This window comes from Engystomops pustulosus, chromosome 5 (assembly GCF_040894005.1).
Source record: "Engystomops pustulosus chromosome 5, aEngPut4.maternal, whole genome shotgun sequence".
NCBI lineage: Eukaryota > Metazoa > Chordata > Amphibia > Anura > Leptodactylidae > Engystomops > Engystomops pustulosus.
Genome location: NC_092415.1, coordinates 100,935,302 through 100,956,837, shown reverse-complemented (window position 1 = coordinate 100,956,837; position 21,536 = coordinate 100,935,302). Strand labels below are relative to the sequence as shown.

Genomic DNA, 21,536 nt, shown 5'->3' with positions numbered 1-21,536 from the left:
ACTTAGGAAGGAGGTGTCCGACTGTAGACTTGATAATATCCGTTCTTGGTCTTCATCAGTATAAGTGAAGGAGTGAAATAGATCGCCCGCAAAGGATTCCATGTTGAGACAATGAGGGGTAGAGGTAAAGGTGTGCAAAAATCCTGGTAGCCGATATGTAAAACAAAAGAAGTCCAAGGCAGCACAACCGGGAGGCCTGGGTGCAAAAATCTGGATGTCCGTGGCAATATATATATATGCACTCAAAGGGGAACATGTATCATATTGTATAATTGAGACATTTGGAAGGTCTTTTTTGCACATTATGTATGATCATATATTACTTGTGATGCACATTTAGTTTTTCCTATCCTGGCAGGCACAAATTTTGCCTTCTTTTTGAGACTTTTTGTTGCAAATATGCAGGAGTGGACACTACTGTAAATTATGGATTTGGGGTTGTGTTCTGAATTTTTAAGACTCTAGTTACAGCCAGAGAGATGATGACATATGAGGCTGCTTGGTACAAAACGCACATGTTAATGTATTGTTAACTAATATGTTAACGCATCTTGTAAATGCTAATGTTTACAGTAATGTGATTAGGAAAATCACCTCTCCTTACTTGTGGTAATGCGTTTCAAAACTCAACCAAAATGCCATGTGTGACCTCACTCTTAGAAGTACCAAAAAAATTAAAACAAATGTAAATGCAAAAATTTATGAATTTTTAAAAAAATAAGTTAATTAAAATTTTAAACATTTAAAGCATGTGAAATTATTCCAATTAACATGTTAAAACAGAGTCCATGAAAAAAAAATCCTTCCTTTGCACCTGCCCTGAACCAGGTTCAGATTTGCGCCTAAAATGTCACAAAAAAAGCAAAAAAAAAGTGATACATAAGTGAAAAGTTGCACAGAACATCTGGAAAATAAAGATACATAAGGCTCACATAAATGAGATATCACTGCACAGTGAGACCAGCCAGAGTGAGGTAGGTGGTTCCCTTGACAACCACAATGCTTGTGGATAATTGGACACCTCCTTCTCTGCAGCTGTGAGTCTGGTCAGGTAGCTGTGCCCTTTATGGCTAACCTGCTAAATCATAGACGCAAAGAGATGCAGGTCAGTGAGGATGCTGGGAGAAAGGAAGGGATGGTGCCATGAAGCTGAAGACATGAGACATTTGACATGCATGAGACATTTAAACAGTGCCCCACCACTCCACCATAGCCCACCAGTTGAAACACTGTACAAACCAGCACAGTATCATCTATAGGCATTTGTGATTATATTTCAGTTCCCTCATCTGTAAGAATTAACCTTTCATGGTACCAGCTTACCCAAAGAGCCAAACAATGTGAAACATGTCATGTTGGAACAGTAAAGTAATGGTAGAATAGGGCATCTTCTGGTTGGGGGCAGCCTCCTAGTGCAGTCATTCCGAGGTTAGGACTATAGAAGTTAATAGCCATTTGTATACAAGGTGTAATACAGAGAGATGGTTGTCCTATTATTGCTACTAGACATCAGCAAGCACACCTTAACTTGCAATTTGTTCTTGACTTATTCCAACCCACTTTTGTCCTTCCCACCTCCTCCAGTACCTTCTTGTGAACCATCAAGACTATTGATTCCGACCCCCAAGTGTGGACATAACACAGGGACTGTATTTGGAGCAAGCAGACCAAATTGTATCACCTAAGCACCTGCAGAATGAAGAAGTGGTAAGACCCCATAATATTGCCTAATTTTAATATGTGCCTCTAGCTGATCTAATGTGGTTCTCCATCATCATTTTGTGAGGTGTCTCTACAGAGACAAGATTGGTCTGCAGCTGGGACAATCTATTCCACACTTATGGAGCTTTATGTTTTGACTAGTAGAATAAGCAGCAAGGATTAACTTTATCTTTGATAACTTTATAGCATTTGATAGCATTTGGGAAGCCAGATACTGATGTCAGATGAGAGGGTCTGCTTCTATTGGCACTATTAATACCAAAAGATTTACATTAAATAGCTGTCATGGTCAGGTCTCTGTGCAGACTAATTAAAGGGGATCCTCATCTGGGCATCAACATTTAATTTAATCTGCCATATATATACATTTATTCAATTGTGTTATAAAAAATATGTACCTGCGTGGAGATAATTTTCCATAAATATAGTGATGTTCCTGAGTTATCTGTGGAAACATGGGTAGACGCCATGACAATGGTCAAAGGCAGTACTAAAAATATGTCACATATAATTTCCCAGATATTCATATTACACGGTGCTCATTAAACGCCGAAACGGCTGAACCAATTTAAGAAAAACAAAGAGGAAAAGTGCCCAAAATGCAATTTGATCGATGCAGATCTGGTACACATGCTCTGGCGATGACCGAAGCTACATATATATTGGGCCAAAGTTATAAGTAGATTGGAAACAACATTTAATTGTAATATCCCAATAAATGAAAGTGTCTGTATCTTAGGATCAAAATTGGGAGTGGTAGGCTTAGCGAGTGTGGTGATGTACGTAATGAAGGGTCTATTGCTAGAAAGAAAAGCAATCCTATTTAAATGGAAAAGCAAAGGAGCTCCGAGACTGCAGGAGTGGGAAGGTAGAATGGACTTATTACTATATGCAGAACAACAGGAGGGAATAGGAAAAGGTATAGAGGCCGAAAAGATAAGGAAATTCTGGTTCGAAAGATCAAGCCCAGAATAAAACAAATAGCAACAATGTCCGCGTCATAAGAAGTGGCAAAATCTAGGGTTGAGAAATATTCCAACTATCACACCCAATGATTTCCAATTGTATACGTTTTTTTTTGTAAGCAGCTCATCGTCAACCACTAGGGGAGGGCTGGGGTGGGTATTTATTAGGAAAAAATGTTAAGTTATATACATCTGTAATTATAAATCATCTAAACGGTGTACCTTTTGTATCTGACTGTACATTATATGTTAAGATAATTTTGCAAATTAAAAAATTAAATTAAAAATAAAAAAATAAATGTAGTGATGTTGTCTTTTGGAAATTAGATGTTATCCTTGGATACACTGGAAAAGATTTATCGTAAATAGTGCAAACTAAACTGTGTGTAGTTTGCCTCTACAGGGTGTATTTTGCTTGTGAAGTGTGCAGGATGCAGCAGATTCATGATATTTGTCCCACAGCCATCATGAATCTGCAGCCCCGTGTACTTCTACAGCAGAATGTACAAACTTTTTTTTGGTGCACCTTTAACATAGGGTGTGCAACATAATTCTGTCAGACACTGCATGATAAATGGTCACAGGAATGCCCCTTTATATGCCGAATTTTGTTTTGCATCGGTCATAGTGTGACAAATGTGTCACATGCACTAGAAATGTCTCTCGGACAGTTTATAAATACATGTACAAGCAGTTGGCACTAAAAAGAATGTGCAAACATGTGCAGATAGAAAACTGACTCAACGGGGGAGATTTATCATTAGTCCTATGTAGCTTCTTGGCGTATAATTGTCATACAATCATACAATGGCGCTAAAAATACACGTCTGATGAAGGAGGAACCTCCTCTGAAAAGTCACAGGACACACCAGGTGTGTGGACTTATATATATATGGACTGCGGCATGCTATAGACGAAGATTGGTGAAGTACTTATGCCTTATGTCTTATATATTTTGTTTCTGCGTATGATCTGAGTAATATTTGGAAAAAATACACCACAGAGGCATATATCAACTTACTTGAGTGTGCAACACCGTGTAATACCAGATTTATCAACTGAGCATTTTCAAAAGAATGCAAATTTAATCGCAAAACTACACCACATAGGAGCTGGTGTATGTGGGTCCATTGCTACTACAGGGGGGAGATTTATCTTAATTTATTTTGGGTGGGTTGGTGTAGGAGTTTTTGCGTTTTTTTTTCTTGCACATTTTTACTTGATCATATTTATGCTGGGTTTTTTTTTGGTGCTGTTGTTTTTCCACCCCAAGCTTGCTATTCTCATTTGCACTGCATCTATCTTTCAGTCTGTTGTTTTTTTCCTTGTGTTCACCGATTTATTTTCAGCGTGTTTTTAAACATGCGCTTATGCTAGCACTAAAATATACCTACTCTAAGCAGGCTTACAGAGCACGGACCGACTTTCTGGAGCCAGCAATTCTACCTGCATGTTATTTTGTTTGGATAATGCTGTGTGTTGCGGGGGATATGTAGCACATGTCTGAAGACCTGTGAACACATTGAGGCACATTTACAAAGAACAGTGCAGTGTGCACTATGTGCAGTTTGCCTTTGTAGTGTGCAGAGGTCACCACTGTTAGGGGGCGACTGCCGGCTGTTATTGTTGTGCTGGAATAGCCCCCTAACAGTGGGCTATCCCAGTTCTTCTTCCCCGAACAACCCCTTCCACGCCATAGGCCAACGGTGACTGTCAGACTTCATGTGGCAGGCACCGCCTCCTAGTCCCGTCTTCTCATGAATACGCTGAACCGCAATGTACGGCCCTGCAGTGTCTGTTAGCTTCATCAGTGGGTTCATCACTGTAGGGTTCAGCATTTTAAAGGTATGTTTGGTTCATAATTAGACATGGGCGAATTTGTTAAAACTTGGTTCGACCCGATTTGCCAAGTTTTTTGAAAAAATGTGATTCGACCCGAATCGAATCATGACGAATCACATTAAAACCAGGTATTTCCTGGCTGCAGAGAGCCTTTAGGGTGTTGTAGAAAATTGTGCCATGCTTAAATGTGCATAGGGAGCGTGGTCTTCAAACAATGCTGTGTTTTAGTATGGCACACTCATGACAGATGCTGCTCTTAGAATCGCTTCACTCTTCAATTCCATGGCCACTTACAGAGGCGAGGAATCGGGTCCAGGCATGACCCAAACAGAATTTAATGTGTCAGCTCATCACTACTCATGTCTTCTACCATGTCAGTAAACATGTTGTAATGAACGTTTATGATTTTCAGCTTGGGCACAGCAAACAAACTGGTTTTATTGTGCTGATAGCTTGACTGATACATCACAGATAAGACAAAATTATTGCCCTACAAATTGCATCCCCCCAGCCCCAATCTGTGGGTTTTCATTGTCTATTACCTTGTAGCTATAATCCTACTCCTAGACTCTTCTACTTTACAATGACAATACAATAATAAGTGTTTTGATTGCCCTGGATAAATCTAGCAGATCTGAAATGCCACAAATGTACTTGAGGTATCCTATGAATTTCCCACATAATAAATGATGATATGGTTAAAATGTATTTATAGATTTAGGATGTTACTATAAAAAAATTGGATTTTTAGTTGTATTTAATATCTGCTGAAGAATACTTACATATAAACACATGTGCATCACCTTCTGCCAAAATAACATGGATAAATAGTAAACTTTTAAAATGTATTGCTAGAGTGTAGCAGACATATGCAAGTGTAACACAGGCTGATTTCTAAATTAATAATATTTGTTAACTTAAATTTTTCAGAAATTCTATTTAAGGATAAAATTCTCCTTAAAATAGGTCTATGTCTCTGTCTATTTAACCAGGTACATTTAGATTCATGCCCAGAACTTAATGGAGCTGGAATGTAGTACAATTGATTGTTCTAGTTCCTCGACAAATGCTACAGTCAGTGTTGGCTCCAGCAGCTGTCAGCAAAAGAACACAATTATTCAGGTACTGGAACTAATCCTATGAAGTAGATTACCAGGGCTGGTTACTAAGCAACAAGCAAAAATGTTATAAAAAGTCCATGTTCCCTATACACAGGGGACTGCAAAATGAAGGTCTGCCGGGATTAACTGTGTCCTATAATGGAGACCCTGGATGAAAGTCATAGTGGTATCTGACATAGCTTAGGCCTGATTTAACACTTGTTTTTCTCTACTTTTGATGTACATACTTACCAATAATAATAAAAAGATCATCTTATACCAGATATCAGACATTTAAAGCTGTGGCCTATTAGGCCTTAAAGATGAAGTTTTTTTTTATGGATTTGGAGGTATAACTCTTTTTTTTCTCCATTGACAAAGACATTAACTTCTATTTTGTTAGAAGATACACTCACCAGGAACTTTATTAGGTACACCATGCTAGTAACGGGTTGGACTCCCTTTTGCCTTCAGAACTGCCTCAATTCTTCGTGGCATAGATTCAACAAGGTGCTGGAAGCATTCCTCAGAGATTTTGGTCCATATTGACATGATGGCATCACACAGTTGCCGCAGATTTGTTGGCTGCACATCCATGATGCGAATCTCCCGTTCCACCACATCCCAAAGATGCTCTATTGGATTGAGATCTGGTGACTGTGGAGGCCATTTGAGTACAGTGAACTCATTGTCATGTTCAAGAAAGCAGTCTGAGATGATTCCAGCTTTATGACATGGCGCATTATCCTGCTGAAAGTAGCCATCAGATGTTGGGTACATTGTGGTCATAAAGGGATGGACATGGTCAGCAACAATACTCAGGTAGGCTGTGGCATTGCAACGATGCTCAATTGGTACCAAGGGGCCCAAAGAGTGCCAAGAAAATATTCCCCACACCATGACACCACCACCACCAGCCTGAACTGTTGATACAAGGCAGGATGGATCCATGCTTTCATGTTGTTGATGCCAAATTCTGACCCTACCATCCGAATGTCACAGCAGAAATTGAAAATCATCAGTTCAGGCAACGTTTTTCCAATCTTCTACTGTCCAATTTTGATGAGCTTGTGCAAATTGTAGCCTCAGTTTCCTGTTCTTAGCTGAAAAGGAGTGGCACCCGGTGTGGTCTTCTGCTGCTGTAGCCCATCTGCCTCAAAGTTCGATGTACTGTGCGTTCAGAGATGCTCTTCTGCCTACCTTGGTTGTAACGGGTGGCGATTTGAGTCACTGTTGCCTTTCTATCAGCTCAAACCAATCTGCCCATTCTCCTCTGACCTCTGGCATCAACAAGGCATTTCTGCCCACAGAACTGCCGCTCACTGGATGTTTTTTCTTTTTCGGACCATTCTCTGTAAACCCTAGAGATGGTTGTGCGTGAAAATCCCAGTAGATCAGCAGTTTCTGAAATACTCAGACCAGCCCTTCTGGCACCAGCAACCATGCCACGTTCAAAGGCACTCAAATCACCTTTCTTCCCCATACTGATGCTCGGTTTGAACTGCAGGAGATTGTCTTGACCATGTCTACATGCCTAAATGCACTGAGTTGCCGCCATGTGATTGGCTGATTAGAAATTAAGTGTTAACGAGCAGTTGGACAGGTGTACCTAATAAAGTGGCCGGTGAGTGTATATGTAAATGGAACTATTTTGGATATATTTTATGTATTATATGGCTTTTACAACATTATTGTATTTCAGAGACATTTACTTATTCATTTAAACATTTTTTGTGGATTTGTTGCATAGTCACTGCAGAATAATATGTTACTTTTATTATTTGGAACCGTCCTAATAAAGTGACATTGAAACACATTTATAACAAGGTAATATAGGGGGTGATTTATCAATTAAGCAGGCTCGATGCAATTGTTCTCTGAAAGCTTTTGGAACGTTGCTTCTTTTAAGGTTTATTTAAGTGGAATTGGCCCTTTAATAAATCTCTCAATGTTTTTTTTTAAATAATCACAACACCACATACGCCAGGAAGGGAGTAGAGTGACCTTGTGACCTTTTTGCGACTATTTTAAAAAAATTGCAAATCATAATTCTGGTTTGCACAGCATTGTGGTAGCATTGGTTCTATGTTCTATGGCTGGGGTAATACAGAGAAACAAAATTACTTTTTACCAGACTTAGAATATTAAATAATTGGCATTAGACTAGACCACTGAAGTTTGTACTAAAAAAGTCTTAATTATTGTCTAAATCTGGGGTGTGTCTTATAGGAAGGTGTGTCTAATCTTTCGGATAAGCACTAAACATTTTACATTAGTACCAGTAACAATGTGATTGGGATTTACAAGAAGCAAAACATTCAACTCATTTAACCAATTTAATGAAAATGAGGGCAATTTTATTTGGTTCTGTTATTGGATACAATATGAATAAATAATTTATTCTGTTTGACTGCATATGATACTATGAAATTGCCTAAGCAAGGGGATAGCTCACTCAAGTAAATTATTATTTATATTATTATATTTATTTATTATATTTATTATATATTTATTTACCATATACTCCATGTTGGTCAGAAAATGCCCTCCCAAAAGATCAGGCAATTATAATACATCAGATACAAAAGTGACCAAAAAATTTACCTACTTACACACATATCCTAATCCCTAACATCCTTCGACTACAACAAGGTGAAAACTTATGACAGGAATAAATAAAATGAATAAAATAATAATGGCCACTTTTGTATCTGACGTATTATTACCTGACTTTTTGAGAGGCTGTTTTGTCACCTACATATGTTATCCTATGGGATTTTATTATTAATTTAGTACCATATTGTGGTTTATTTTGATTTGGTCATTTTTCCTAGTATTAGTGGTATATTATAGTGGGAATTGTGACAATTCATTGAGATGGGGGTTAGTAGTCCTTCCTGCCAATTTTAGATGCTTATAATTTGCCTATTTATATGACATGTTTTAGTTCAATGATTTGTTTGCATGCGATTTCTGGTGTGCATAGTTATATAGTAAAGGCCTAGGCTCAGGATCGTCGTCTCCTGGGGTTTGACGGGCACTATTCAGCAGCACTCCAGTAAATTCACAATCCACACTGTGCGATTTGGATACAACTAACGGCAGCCAGTTTTAATCGGCAGTAATACAAAATCACGTAAATATCAAAAGAAAGCCTAAGCCTCTCCGGCACTAACTACACATTGTGGTTACCTACCTCACCAAGTGCTGGCCTACCCCAAAAACTCACAGTATCAGTTCACTTCCACAGCTCCACAGACCTTTGGCATGGCCTGTCTCTTCCCCAGGGTTGAGCCATTGTGGGTAGTCTGCACCAGGTACTTGTTCAGGACATCCGGCTGGCTGCTAATTAAACTTAATCAGACAGACCCAACTTTCCCAGGTGTGCCATCTACACAGCTTTTCCTCAGGCAAAATACACCTTTCATGCCCAAAATTGGCTTTGGTGGCAGCTACATTGCCACAATATATATAATATAAATCCTGTCAGGGCCTATTCTAGCTACTTTGCTGCCTGAGGCGAAAACTGAAATGCTGCACCCCTCCCCAAAAAAAAAAAAAAATCTTAGCCCTGATCTCCTTCTATATTTAGCCCACTCCAGGTTCTGATTTCTTACCGTTACAAAAATTGTGATTATTTCATTGCTTCTACCCCAGAAACTGGCATAGAAGCAGTGATAAGTGTCCCCCATGAATTAAATAGTATTTACACTAAAAGCATATAAATACACAACACATTCTATCTGTACATATATATATATATATATATATATATATATATATATATATATATATACATACAACTTACAACATTAACATTCCATATTAATACACATTAATTAGTAGATGGAGGGGGCAAAAGGGTAACTAAGGGGGTCAAATGCAGCAGCACACAACATACATACAGAATCATACACACACAGCGGGCAGCAGCATACACTCACACAGAATCATGTACACAGCAGGCAGCAGCATACATACACAGTATACACACACATCTTACACAGCAGGCAGCGGTATACATACACAGCATACACACAGCAGCATACATAGCATACACACAGCATTATACAGTACACAGCATTCACACAGCAGCATTATACACAGTATCATACACACAGCATTATACAGTACACAGCATCATACACACAGCATTATACAGTACACAGCATCATACACACAGCATACACACAGCATTATACAGTACACAGCCTCATACACACAGCATTATACAGTACACATCATCATACATACAGCATTATACAGTAAACAGCATCATGCACACAGCATTATACAGTACACAGCATCATACACACAGCATTATACAGTACACAGCCTCATACACACAGCATACACACAGCATTATACAGTACACAGCATTCACACAGCAGCATATACACAGTATCATACACATAGCATTATACAGTACACAGCATCATGCACACAGCATTATACAGTACACAGCATCATACACACAGCATTATACAGTACACAGCATCATACACACAGCATGCACACAGCATTATACAGTACACAGCCTCATACACACAGCATTATACAGTACACAGCATCATGCACACAGCATTATACAGTACACAGCATCATACATACAGCATTATACAGTACACAGCATCATACACACAGCATGCACACAGCATTATACAGTACACAGCCTCATACACACAGCATTATACAGTACACAGCATCATGCACACAGCATTATACAGTACACAGCATCATACACACAGCATGCACACAGCATTATACAGTACACAGCCTCATACACACAGCATTATACAGTACACAGCATCATACATACAGCATTATACAGTACACAAAAAAAAAGCATTAGCAAAGCGAGTGTGTGAGCTTGGCAGCGAGTGTGCACTGATCCCAAGTGTGTGCAGTGTCATAAGTGTGACTTAGGTTTAAGGGAAGGAGTACTTTTTGGATCCTGCAACAAATAGATAAGTGCATCTACATTTTTATTTCCTGATATTCATTGTGTGTTTTTTATTGCAACCAAGTAGATCTAAAGGTATTTTACTTGCATAATCTGTATATTGTGTGGGGGGTATAGGGAGGCATTCACCTTGCTTATCTAGACAGTATAGTCACAGGTGCTGCCTAATTAATAGTGGGGTGTGGCTATCTAATTAGCAGCCTTTATATACTTCTGTGGTCAGTTTGTTTGGTGGTTTGCAGCCAGATCTTGTGCAGTGAGCTCTGCAGATTTTTGTGGCCGATAACTTTAAAAAAAGCATTAGCAAAGCGAGTGTGTGAGCTTGGCAGCGAGTGTGCACTGATCCCAAGTGTGTGCAGTGTCATAAGTGTGACTTAGGTTTAAGGGACTTAAGTTTGAGGGGCTTTAGTAGGTAACTTCTGTGTTTTGTGTTACTTTGACTGTAAATTCTTTCTGTGCATATTTATATTGTAATCCCCATTAGAATAATGGACTCCATAAGTGGCATTGCTACACGGTGTACATCCTGTGCCATGTATGCTTTCCTTAAACAGCCGTTCGAGGGGGAATACTGCTGTGTGGGGTGTGTGAAAATTGCTCATCTGGAAGCCCAGATTCTGGATCTAAATTAGCAAGTTTCAAGGCTGCGGGCAATTGATAATATGGAACGAAGTTTGCTGCTCCTGGAGCACAAACTCTCTGGGGAAGATGGTTGTGGGGAGGGAAGTATGGAGGTGCAGAGGGAGGGGGCAGCTAGTTGGGTAACATGTAGAAGGCGGGGTAGAGGGAAGAGTTGTAGAGAGTCTAGTCCTGATCTGGTGCACCCCAATAAGTTTGCCAGGCTGGTGGATGAGGGGGATATCAGCTCTGGGGTAGCAATGCTGCAGAAAGACGTGGCCGCTAGCAACCAGGGGAATGTCTGCTCCAGTAAGAAGGGTAATGGGAGCACAGGCAAGGTCAGACAGGTGCTGGTAGTGGGAGATTCCATTATTAGGGGAACACACAGGGCAATCTGTCACAAAGACCGTGCATACCGAACAGTGTGTTGTTTGCCGGGTGCTCGGGTTCGGCATGTTGCGGATCGGGTTGACGGATTACTGGGAGGGGCTGGTGAGGAACCAGCGGTCATGGTCCACATTGGCACTAATGACAAAGTAACAGGTAGGTGGAAGGTCCTTAAAAATGATTTCAGAGATTTAGGCCATAAGCTCAGGGCAAGGACCTCAAAGGTAATTTTCTCCGAAATACTGCCTGTACCACGCGCCACACCAGAAAGGCAGCGGGAGATCAAGGAGGTAAATAAGTGGCTCAAAAGTTGGTGTAGGAAGGAGGGCTTTGGGTTCATGGAGAACTGGGATGACTTTTCTGTGGGCTACAGGCTCTACAGTAGGGATGGGCTGCACCTCAATGGGGAGGGGGCCGCTGTTTTAGGGGAAAAAATGGCTAGAAGGTTGGAGGAGTGTTTAAACTAGAGACCTGGGGGGAGGGCAATTACACTTGTGCAGGGCAAATAGACGGTGTACATAGAGAGCTGGGAAGAGTCATAGTCCATGGGGGAGGAAGGGGGGCTGGAATGAGATTGGGGAATAAGGACAAAAGGAATAGGGACAGGGAAAACCATATAAAGTGTATGTACACAAATGCCAGAAGCCTCACAAACAAAATGGAGGAACTGGAACTCTTGATGTTGGAACGGAAATATGATATAGTGGGTATCAGCGAGACATGGCTGGACAGTAGCTATGACTGGGCTGTTACTATAGATGGTTATAGTCTTTTTAGAAAGGATCGTATAAATAAAAAAGGGGGAGGGGTTTGTTTATATGTGAATTCTTGCCTCAAGCCCGTCCTGCGAGATGACATCAGTAACGCAAATGTGGAGTCCCTATGGGTGGAGATAAGAGGAGGGAAAAAGAATAATAAAATATTACTAGGGGTTTGTTATAAGGCTCCAAATATAATGGAGGCAGCAGAGGAAATGCTGATAAGTGAAATGGATGCGGCTTCAAAGCATGGTGAAGTACTTATCATGGGGGACTTCAATTACCCAGATATTGACTGGGGGGCAGAAACCTGCAGGTCCTTCAAAGGTAGCAGGTTCTTGTCAAAACAACAAAAGACAATTACCTGTCGCAACTAGTCCTGGAGCCAACAAGAGGGGGGACACTGCTGGACCTTATCCTTACCAACAGACCTGATAGGATATCAAAACTACAGGTTGGGGGGAACCTGGGGAATAGTGATCATAATATCATTGATTTTGTATTACGCTTTACTAAGAGCGTTAGTGAAGGGGCAAGCAACACTCTAAACTTCAGGAGGGCAAATTTTCAGCAACTAAGGGAAGACCTTAAAGGCATAGACTGGGATAATGCTCTCAAGGACAAAAGCCCCCCCCAAAAATGGGACTTTTTCTCATACATTCTGAAAAAGTCCTGTGAGAAACACATACCTTATGGGAAAAAGCATAAAAGGAACAAGAAAAACCCTATGTGGCTAACTAGTCTTGTAAGGAAAGCAATAAGCGAGAAAGATAAAGCATTTAAGGTGCTAAAACGTGAAGGTAGTGATGAGGCATTACAGGATTATAGAGAGAAAAATAAATCCTGTAAAAAGCAGATAAAGGCCGCAAAAATAGAGACTGAGAGAAATATTGCCAGGGAGAGCAAAAATAATCCCAAATTATTTTTCAAGTATATAAATGATAAGAAACTAAAAACAGAGAGTGTGGGTCCCCTTAGAAATAACATGGGGGTCATGGTGGAAGGAGATGAGGAAAGGGCCAATCTACTGAATGTCGCCTTCTCAACTGTCTTTACCCAGGAAAATCCCCTGGTGGAAGACACAATGAGGAATAATGTTAATTCTCTTTGGAATGTCAACAGTTTAACCCAGGAAGAGGTACGGCGCCGCCTCGCAACCACTAAGATAGATAAATCACCGGGGCCAGATGGCATACACCCCCGGGTTCTGCATGAATTATGTACCGTGATAGACCGTTATTTTTAATATTTGAAGATTCACTGAGGACTGGTTATGTTCCACAGGAATGGCGCATAGCAAATGTGGTACCAATATACAAAAAAGGATCAAATAGCGATCCTGGAAACTACAGACCCGTAAGTCTAACTGCTGTGGTGGGGAAAATATTTGAGGGGTTTATTAGAGATGCTATCCTGGAGTATCTCACTGTGCACAACCTTATAACCCAGCGTCAGCATGGGTTTATGAGAGATCGGTCCTGTCAGACTAATCTGATTGGTTTCTACGAGGAGGTAAGTTCAAGACTGGATCTGGGGGACGCTGTGGATGTTGTATATCTGGACTTCTCAAAGGCATTTGACACCGTGCCACATAAAAGGTTGGTATATAAAATGAGACTGCTGGGAATAGGAGAAAATCTGTGTATCTGGGTAAGTAATTGGCTTAGTGATAGAAAACAGAGGGTGGTCATTAATGGCACATTCTCAGATTGGGTTGATGTTACCAGTGGAGTGCCACAGGGGTCAGTATTGGGGCCACTTCTTTTTAATATTTTTATTAATGACCTTGTAGTGGGTTTACACAGTCAAGTTTCAATATTTGCAGATGATACTAAGCTGTGTAAAGTAATAAATACTGAGGTCGATAGTTTAGCATTACAGAGGGATTTGTGGAAGCTTGAGGGATGGGCAGAGAAATGGTTGATGAGGTTTAATGTAGATAAATGTAAAGTTATGCACTTGGGCCATGGAAACAAAAAGTATAATTATGTTCTAAACGGTCAATTACTTAGTAAAACTGAAGCTGAAAAGGACCTGGGCGTATTGGTGGATGGTAAACTTAATTTTAGTGACCAGAGCCAGGCGGCTGCTGCTAAAGCAAATAAAATAATGGGATGTATCAAGAGAGGAATAGATTCTCATGATAAAGACATAGTTTTGCCCTTATACAAATCCCTGGTCAGACCACACATGGAATATTGTGTACAGTTTTGGGCACCAGTGTATAAAAAGGATATAATAGAGCTGGAACGGGTGCAGAGGAGAGCAACCAGGATTATTAGGGGAATGGGGGGATTAGAATACACTGACAGATTACAAAATTTGGGATTATTCAGTTTAGAAAAAAGACGACTGAGGGGAGACCTCATTACAATGTACAAATACCTGAACGGACAGTACAAGGATCTCTCCAAAGATCTTTTTATACCTAGGCCTGTGACCAGGACAAGGGGGCATCCTCTACGCCTAGAGGAGAGGCGATTTTACCATCACCATAGACAAAGGTTCTTTACTGTAAGAGCAGTGAGACTATGGAACTCTCTGCCGCAGGAGGTTATTATGGCCGACTCTATGTACATGTTCAAGAGAGGCCTGGATGACTTTCTGGAGAGAAAAAATATCACGGGTTATGGGGATAAAACATTTATTTAATTCTTGAAGGTTGGACTTGATGGACTTGCGTCTCCTTCCAGCCTTATATACTATGACTATGACTATGCACACAGCATTATACAGTACACAGCATCATACACACAGCATTATACAGTACACAGCATCATACACACAGCATACACACAGCATTATACAGTACACAGCATTCACACAGCAGCATATACACAGTATCATACACACAGCATTATACAGTACACAGCATTCACACAGCAGCATATACACAGTATCATACACACAGCATTTTACAGTACACAGCATTCACACAGCAGCATATACACAGTATCATACACACAGCATTATACAGTACACAGCATCATGCACACAGCATTATACAGTACACAGCATCATACACACAGCATTATACAGAACACAGCATCATACACACAGCATACACACAGCATTATACAGTACACAGCATCATACACACAGCATTATACAGTACACAGCATCATACACACAGCATACACACAGCATTATACAGTACACAGCAGCATACACACAGCATTATACAGTACACAGCATCATACACACAGCATACACACAGCATTATACAGTACACAACATTCACACAGCAGCATTATACACACATTATCATACACAGCAGCATACATAGCTGCTGCTGAACTTGAGAAGCTCCGAGCTGGTGGGCGGAGCTTGCTAATGTGATCTTCTGCAGCAAGTCACTGGAGGATCCTTTGCTGGGACAGAGGCTGTTTTCTTTCACAAAACCGGTGCAGAGGCTGGGATGGAGCAGCAGCAAAAGCAGTCAGTGAAGCCTCTGCACAGGGCCCTTCTCTTCCATTAGCCGACAAGGAGCAGCCCACCGGAACCTTCCCCATACAAAACATTGGCAGTCTGCACGTCCCTATTCCTGCCGGGCAGCGCTGCTGTACATGGACGCAGGCGGCATGACATCAAACGCCCCCTGCGTCCTTCAGAGCCATAGAGCACTGCTGGCGGAAGGTCCGTAGTGCTAGTGGATGATTCGGGCGAGTGCCCAAATCACCCACAGCTGTTGTGCCGCCTCCATCAGGGCTCTGCGTCTGCCGCATGAGGCGAAATTTTCATCCTGCCTCATGGCAGATGCGGCCCTGAATCCTGTGCAGTATCTACAACCATAAAAAGCTTTCTATCTCCTCTTATAACAACAGTTTTTGATGTCTGTGACATGCAGTGTTTTCGATTTAATTTGATGAACACTATGATTCATACAAAAGAACCACTAGTCTTTCAGGAAGGATGTTGTATTCAATTACTGAAATCCACATTCATTTGCCTGGGCAAAAAAAAAAAAAAAAACATTATACAAGAAGTCAGGAAATTCACTACTGACCCAACTTTACAATACTCCCTCCCTTGGCATGCCAAGTAAATTGTTACCGTTCTATCTGAACCCTCACTGCCAAAACAGGGGTATGGTCGCTTTTACAGGGCCAAACCGCACAGCACCTATTCTGGCAAGACAATTAAAAGATATCCCTAGTAGTGTGGCAGAACTCTTCCACAGCACACACTTCCTTCACAGCATGGAGATAACCATGATTTGTCACCAACTGAATGCGGGGCAAATACCTAAACCTACCTGCACATGGCTAGAAGACCTCACTCTCAAACAACTTCCGAATAGGGGTCTTATATCAGTGTGCTACCACAAACTTTTAGGAAACCCCTTCAACACAGTAAAGCCAGCATATATTGCTCAGTGGGAGAAGGAGCTAGATATTTTGTGCACCCCTAAGTTGTTGATCCCCCTGAATTGGCTTCAGAAAAATGCTCCCACAAAGGGCCAATGGCTAGAGAAAATTGACCACTTCTACCAGTTGCAAGAACTAGCAAGCTAGGCAGAGAGGAGGCACAATAGGTTTGTGAAACTCTGGGTGCCCTAGGTAGCAGCTAGAGGAATAGGTAGAGAGGCGGTCACATAAGTGGTTGCCAGTTTACTCCCACCCTCAAAACTACGTGAGCACTCCATAACCATTGCATAGAACCAACCGACTGTACTCACAGTACGCCTCCCGTAGAAGATGTAACTTCCTGCCCCTAGATTTACTCCCCCCCCTTATGACATATGAAGGAAGATACACAAATTACTACCAGCACAAAATGAAGGTGATAAACTAAAAATCTTTTCTTAGCAATACTTTACATTAATGGTCTATGGCTGTATGTTCTCGTTCTTTTCTTTTAATACCTGTTATTAGTTAGTTTGCAGGCTCACTCTCTTCGGCCCTCCGTTCTGGACCGATAGCAAGCAAGGCCTACCAAACTCTATGCCTCATGGTGGTTTAATCACGAGCAGCACTTAATGGAACATATAAATGTAATCTAACTTGCTTACCATTGTCATGCTTAATGGTACCTGGCTACTCATTCGAATTTTATGCATTTTGTGTAACCTGTATTTTGAAAATCAATAAAAATATTTATACAAAAAAAACATTATAATGACTGCAGGTGAGAATGGTAAAGCAATAGAAACAAGTTAACTAATGGTGATATAGACATTACTAAACAGTTCCGCTTTCTTCCAGAAACTGCACAAGTTTTGTCCATGAGTCGAAAGGTGCCAGACTGTGAAATTTGCTGGTGGGAACCTATGTACACAATTTCATGTTCAGCAAATGTGTAGATGTTTATAAACTACTGCAGTTAAAAAAAAATATATATATATATATATATATATATATATATACATATATAAGTCTAACTTTACTTTTGTAACCTTGTAACAGATAAAAAGATTCATAGTTAATAATAGTTATTTGAAAATTAATTCTAAAGTGTTTTTTTATATTGAATTCATATTGGGAAATGCATTTGAGGCCTTTTATAAACATACAACAACCATAGTAAGATCTTTTTAACTTTACTTGCATTCCTCAGTTATTAGTCACATTTGATATTTTCTTAAAAAGTAGATGAGATTATTGTTTTTTTCTATACAAAAAGACAGATTAACAGATCTCTGGTTTTGTTAAGAAATGTAATTTTTCATGAATCTAATGTAATAAAATATTTCAATAGAATAACAAAGACTTGAAAGTCAGCAATTTCAATTTACACCACCTACATAGTGGCCACACACAAATAATAGCATATCACCTTGTGTTAAAGGGAACCTATCACCTCCGTTGCAGATGAATAGCAGGGATGATAGGTTCCCTTTAACACATTAGTTACTTTGTGAAAAACTACTTAATTTGGGACACACAAATCTGAACATGCCCAGTAAGGCAGAGTACAAGGAAGGGCTTATTTGCAGAAGCACTGTTATACTAAATGCATATAAGTAATCTGATCATGGAACAGTTCACACAGGAACATTGTAAATAAGTGCATAGAGATAGAGGCCAGACATAGCCCCTAGTAAAACACAGAGCTACAGTAATGATCTAAGTAAAGTTATGAACTGCATGAATTTATAGTCATAGTCATAACACATATTTATGTATGTGCCCAACTCAGCTTGTGACATATTTATTATAGATATGTAATAATAACAGGAATCACAGATTATTTCATATGTTCTATTATGCCCCACAAAGTAAAGAGTTGGTTTGGATTGTCTTTTTGTATACATTTTTGTGGTTTCATTTTACCACCAGCAGAACATAAAGAAATTTCAAGTCTATTTCATATTATTTCTGCTGTCAAATAAATATGCAAATTTTATTCATCAGAGTGCTGAATTTATACTGTCTGGCATGGCTTTAGCTCTCATCATTGGTAATGGCAGCATACTATGCATTTCAAATACACTTCTACAATTTTGAGAACAAATGGCACAGAATGAACATAATCTAGCTAGAATATAAAGAGGATGAAATACAAACCTGAAATAATAATACAACTATTTTATTCTGTTTGAGTGCATGTGTTATTAAAACAAAGATGTATGTTTTATACTGAAGGGCTTTTTCTTTTTGATACTTGGGAACTAGGGAAAACTTCAAAAAACTACAAGTACTTTATATACACTGATCAGCCATAACATGAAAATCTTTGACAGCAGAACTGAATAACATAGATTTTTCTCGTTACAATGCCACCTGCCAAGGGGTGCTAGCTATAAGGGAGCAAATTACAGTCATTTTTAAAGTTCTGTGTTGTCAGCAGGAAAAATGGACAAATGTAAAGACCTTATTGAATTTGACATGAGCCAAATTGTGATGGCCGTAGAACTACAAAATCTGAAAAAGCTGTAAGTCTCCAGTATTACTTACAGGAGATAATCAAATGTTACACAAAAAACAGTAGCAAAGAGATTTTCGTGCATATACTAGTAGAACTAGATAAAAAAATATATTATTACTGGCTGAAATCAAAAGATGCCAGGTCACACAGTATGTTATGTTTTTTTGTAAACAGGCCCCCCAAGAATGCTCAGAGTACCCATACTGACCATTTTGTACTACGAAGCCCCTACAATGGTAAAATGATCAACAAAATCTAAAAATACTACATTCTGTAAAAGCCAATGATGTTGTAATGTGTTCTGAAAAATAATTACATTTATGTGGTATTAACAACCTGTGTTAACATTACAAGGTTTGTGCCTACTTAAAAATGCTGCAATCCACTGTGCAGAATTCTGGTTATAATAAAGAGCAATAACTACTAGGTTAGCAATAAAGTAATGTCCGTAAAACTGGATTCTCATCTATTCATTTACTTTGAGAATTCTATACTGTATGTACAGAAGCTTACTCTAATATGTATCTGTTAAAATGCCTATGTGCAGAACAAAAAGTAAAAAAAAGAATATTTAAAATAAACATACAAACAAAGCTACTAATTAGTGATGAGCCACCCAAACCGCAATGTTTGGGTCCATATCGAGAATTGCAGGTTCGTGTCCCCCGAAGCCGGACTTCAATAATAAGTTTGGGTACAGGTTTGATTGTGCTTACCCCTTATGCTGTTAATTGTATAAATGCCACCTGCATTGCAATCAATTCGTTTAAATGTCACTGGCACTAAGTCCGGCTTTGCCCGAACTTTAACCGCTTTGCTTATCATTACTGGTAATGCTTCATACAAAATATCTACACAAAATACTGTATTTTTGGGAAAGGAAAGCTACTTAATAGTTAGATACTTTGATGATAAAAACTCAGCTCAACAGGTCAATACTTATATGGATGCTCAGGATCTGATGAAGGGGGTGGTCTACCCTTGAAATGCATCATCTCAATGGAAATAAATTAAAATTTAATTCCATTTTCACTTAATAAATGCACCTATGAAGACCATCATAGTCTAGGACGTCAGGCTGTCAGCTTTTTAAATTGCTTCAATTATTTTGTGTACAGGTAAGCTCTCATCACTAAAGGGTTGGATTTGGAACAGTTAAATAATGTGCATGATCAACCACTTTATGGAAGCGCTATCTTCTTTTTTTTTTTTTTTCAATTTTCTAGCTATACAGTTCACATAATATGCATCAGTTGAAATGTATTATAAGCCTCAAATTTACACAAAAATATCATCTTTAAATTCAGAGTAATTTCTCATAATTAACTGGTTAAATATAGACAACATGTACAATTAGAGAAGGTGCTGCTTACCAATGTCAGACATCTCTGGAACTGTGACAACATAAGGTCCATCAGGAAATTCAGGTGCATTGTCATTTATATCTTGAACTTTGATAATAAATTCAGATTTTGGTTCAAGAGGCTTGTTGGTTCTTCTGTCGATAGCTTGTGCGTGTAGAACATAATGTGACTTTTGTTCACGGTCCAGACTTTTTGTAGCATGAATGTCCCCTGTTGTGTCATGAATAATAAATATTGTCCCAGCTCCTTCACCAGTTAATATATATTTTACAGATCCATCACCTTTGTCCGAATTTGAGTGCAACTGTAAGAGAAATAGACATAAAGAGTCAACAATATGTATGCAGTTTACTTTAACTTGACTCCCTGCATTGTGGTTACTTTCTACACCTAGATACTTGATTTAGTTTTACAACATTTACAGATTTTTGAATAATCTATAAAACAGTTCAGTATGCTTTTTAGATAGTTTTGAAAGTGATTCAGGTTTGGGAATATGTTCCTATGCTTTAATTTACCATGAAATCACTGAATAATAAAGGTTCTGATATATATGGATTATTGGGATTATTTGTAAAACACCATTAATTTTATCATTGGAATTTGATGGCTGGATTGAGATGAGGTTTCTAGTCAAAGTAGTGACATGAAGACATAAATATTCAAAACTGTCAACTTCTGCTGCTACTAAAGCAGGACATTGGCCCATTTTCTGAGTGTTGCACAAGACGTACCAACATCAATATTAGGTACTGTAACTGTGTTTCAGCTTGGTATGGGGTTTATGGTCCAATAAATCGAAATACAAGGGAAAGAAGAGATCATAACTGGCTGAGCAGACCTACATCTCAAAGTTACTGTATTTTTTCCTCAAAATGGAGGAGTAGCAACATGGTTCTTTTTTCTGTTATTACATTCTTTATTTACTACTATCATAGAAATATAGTGGT

At 39.3% G+C, this 21,536-nt stretch overlaps 1 protein-coding gene across 2 annotated transcripts in view; it reads right to left on the bottom strand.

Moving 5' to 3' along the window:
* The window catches only part of LOC140133101 (cadherin-18-like), a 332,044-nt gene that overhangs the window by 156,095 nt on the left and 154,413 nt on the right, over positions 1-21,536 (bottom strand). For both annotated transcript variants that reach the window (XM_072152759.1, XM_072152760.1), the window contains exon 3: positions 20,596-20,890. In XM_072152759.1, coding sequence (XP_072008860.1) covers positions 20,596-20,890 — 295 coding nt within the window. The remainder of the gene's footprint in view (positions 1-20,595; positions 20,891-21,536) is intronic.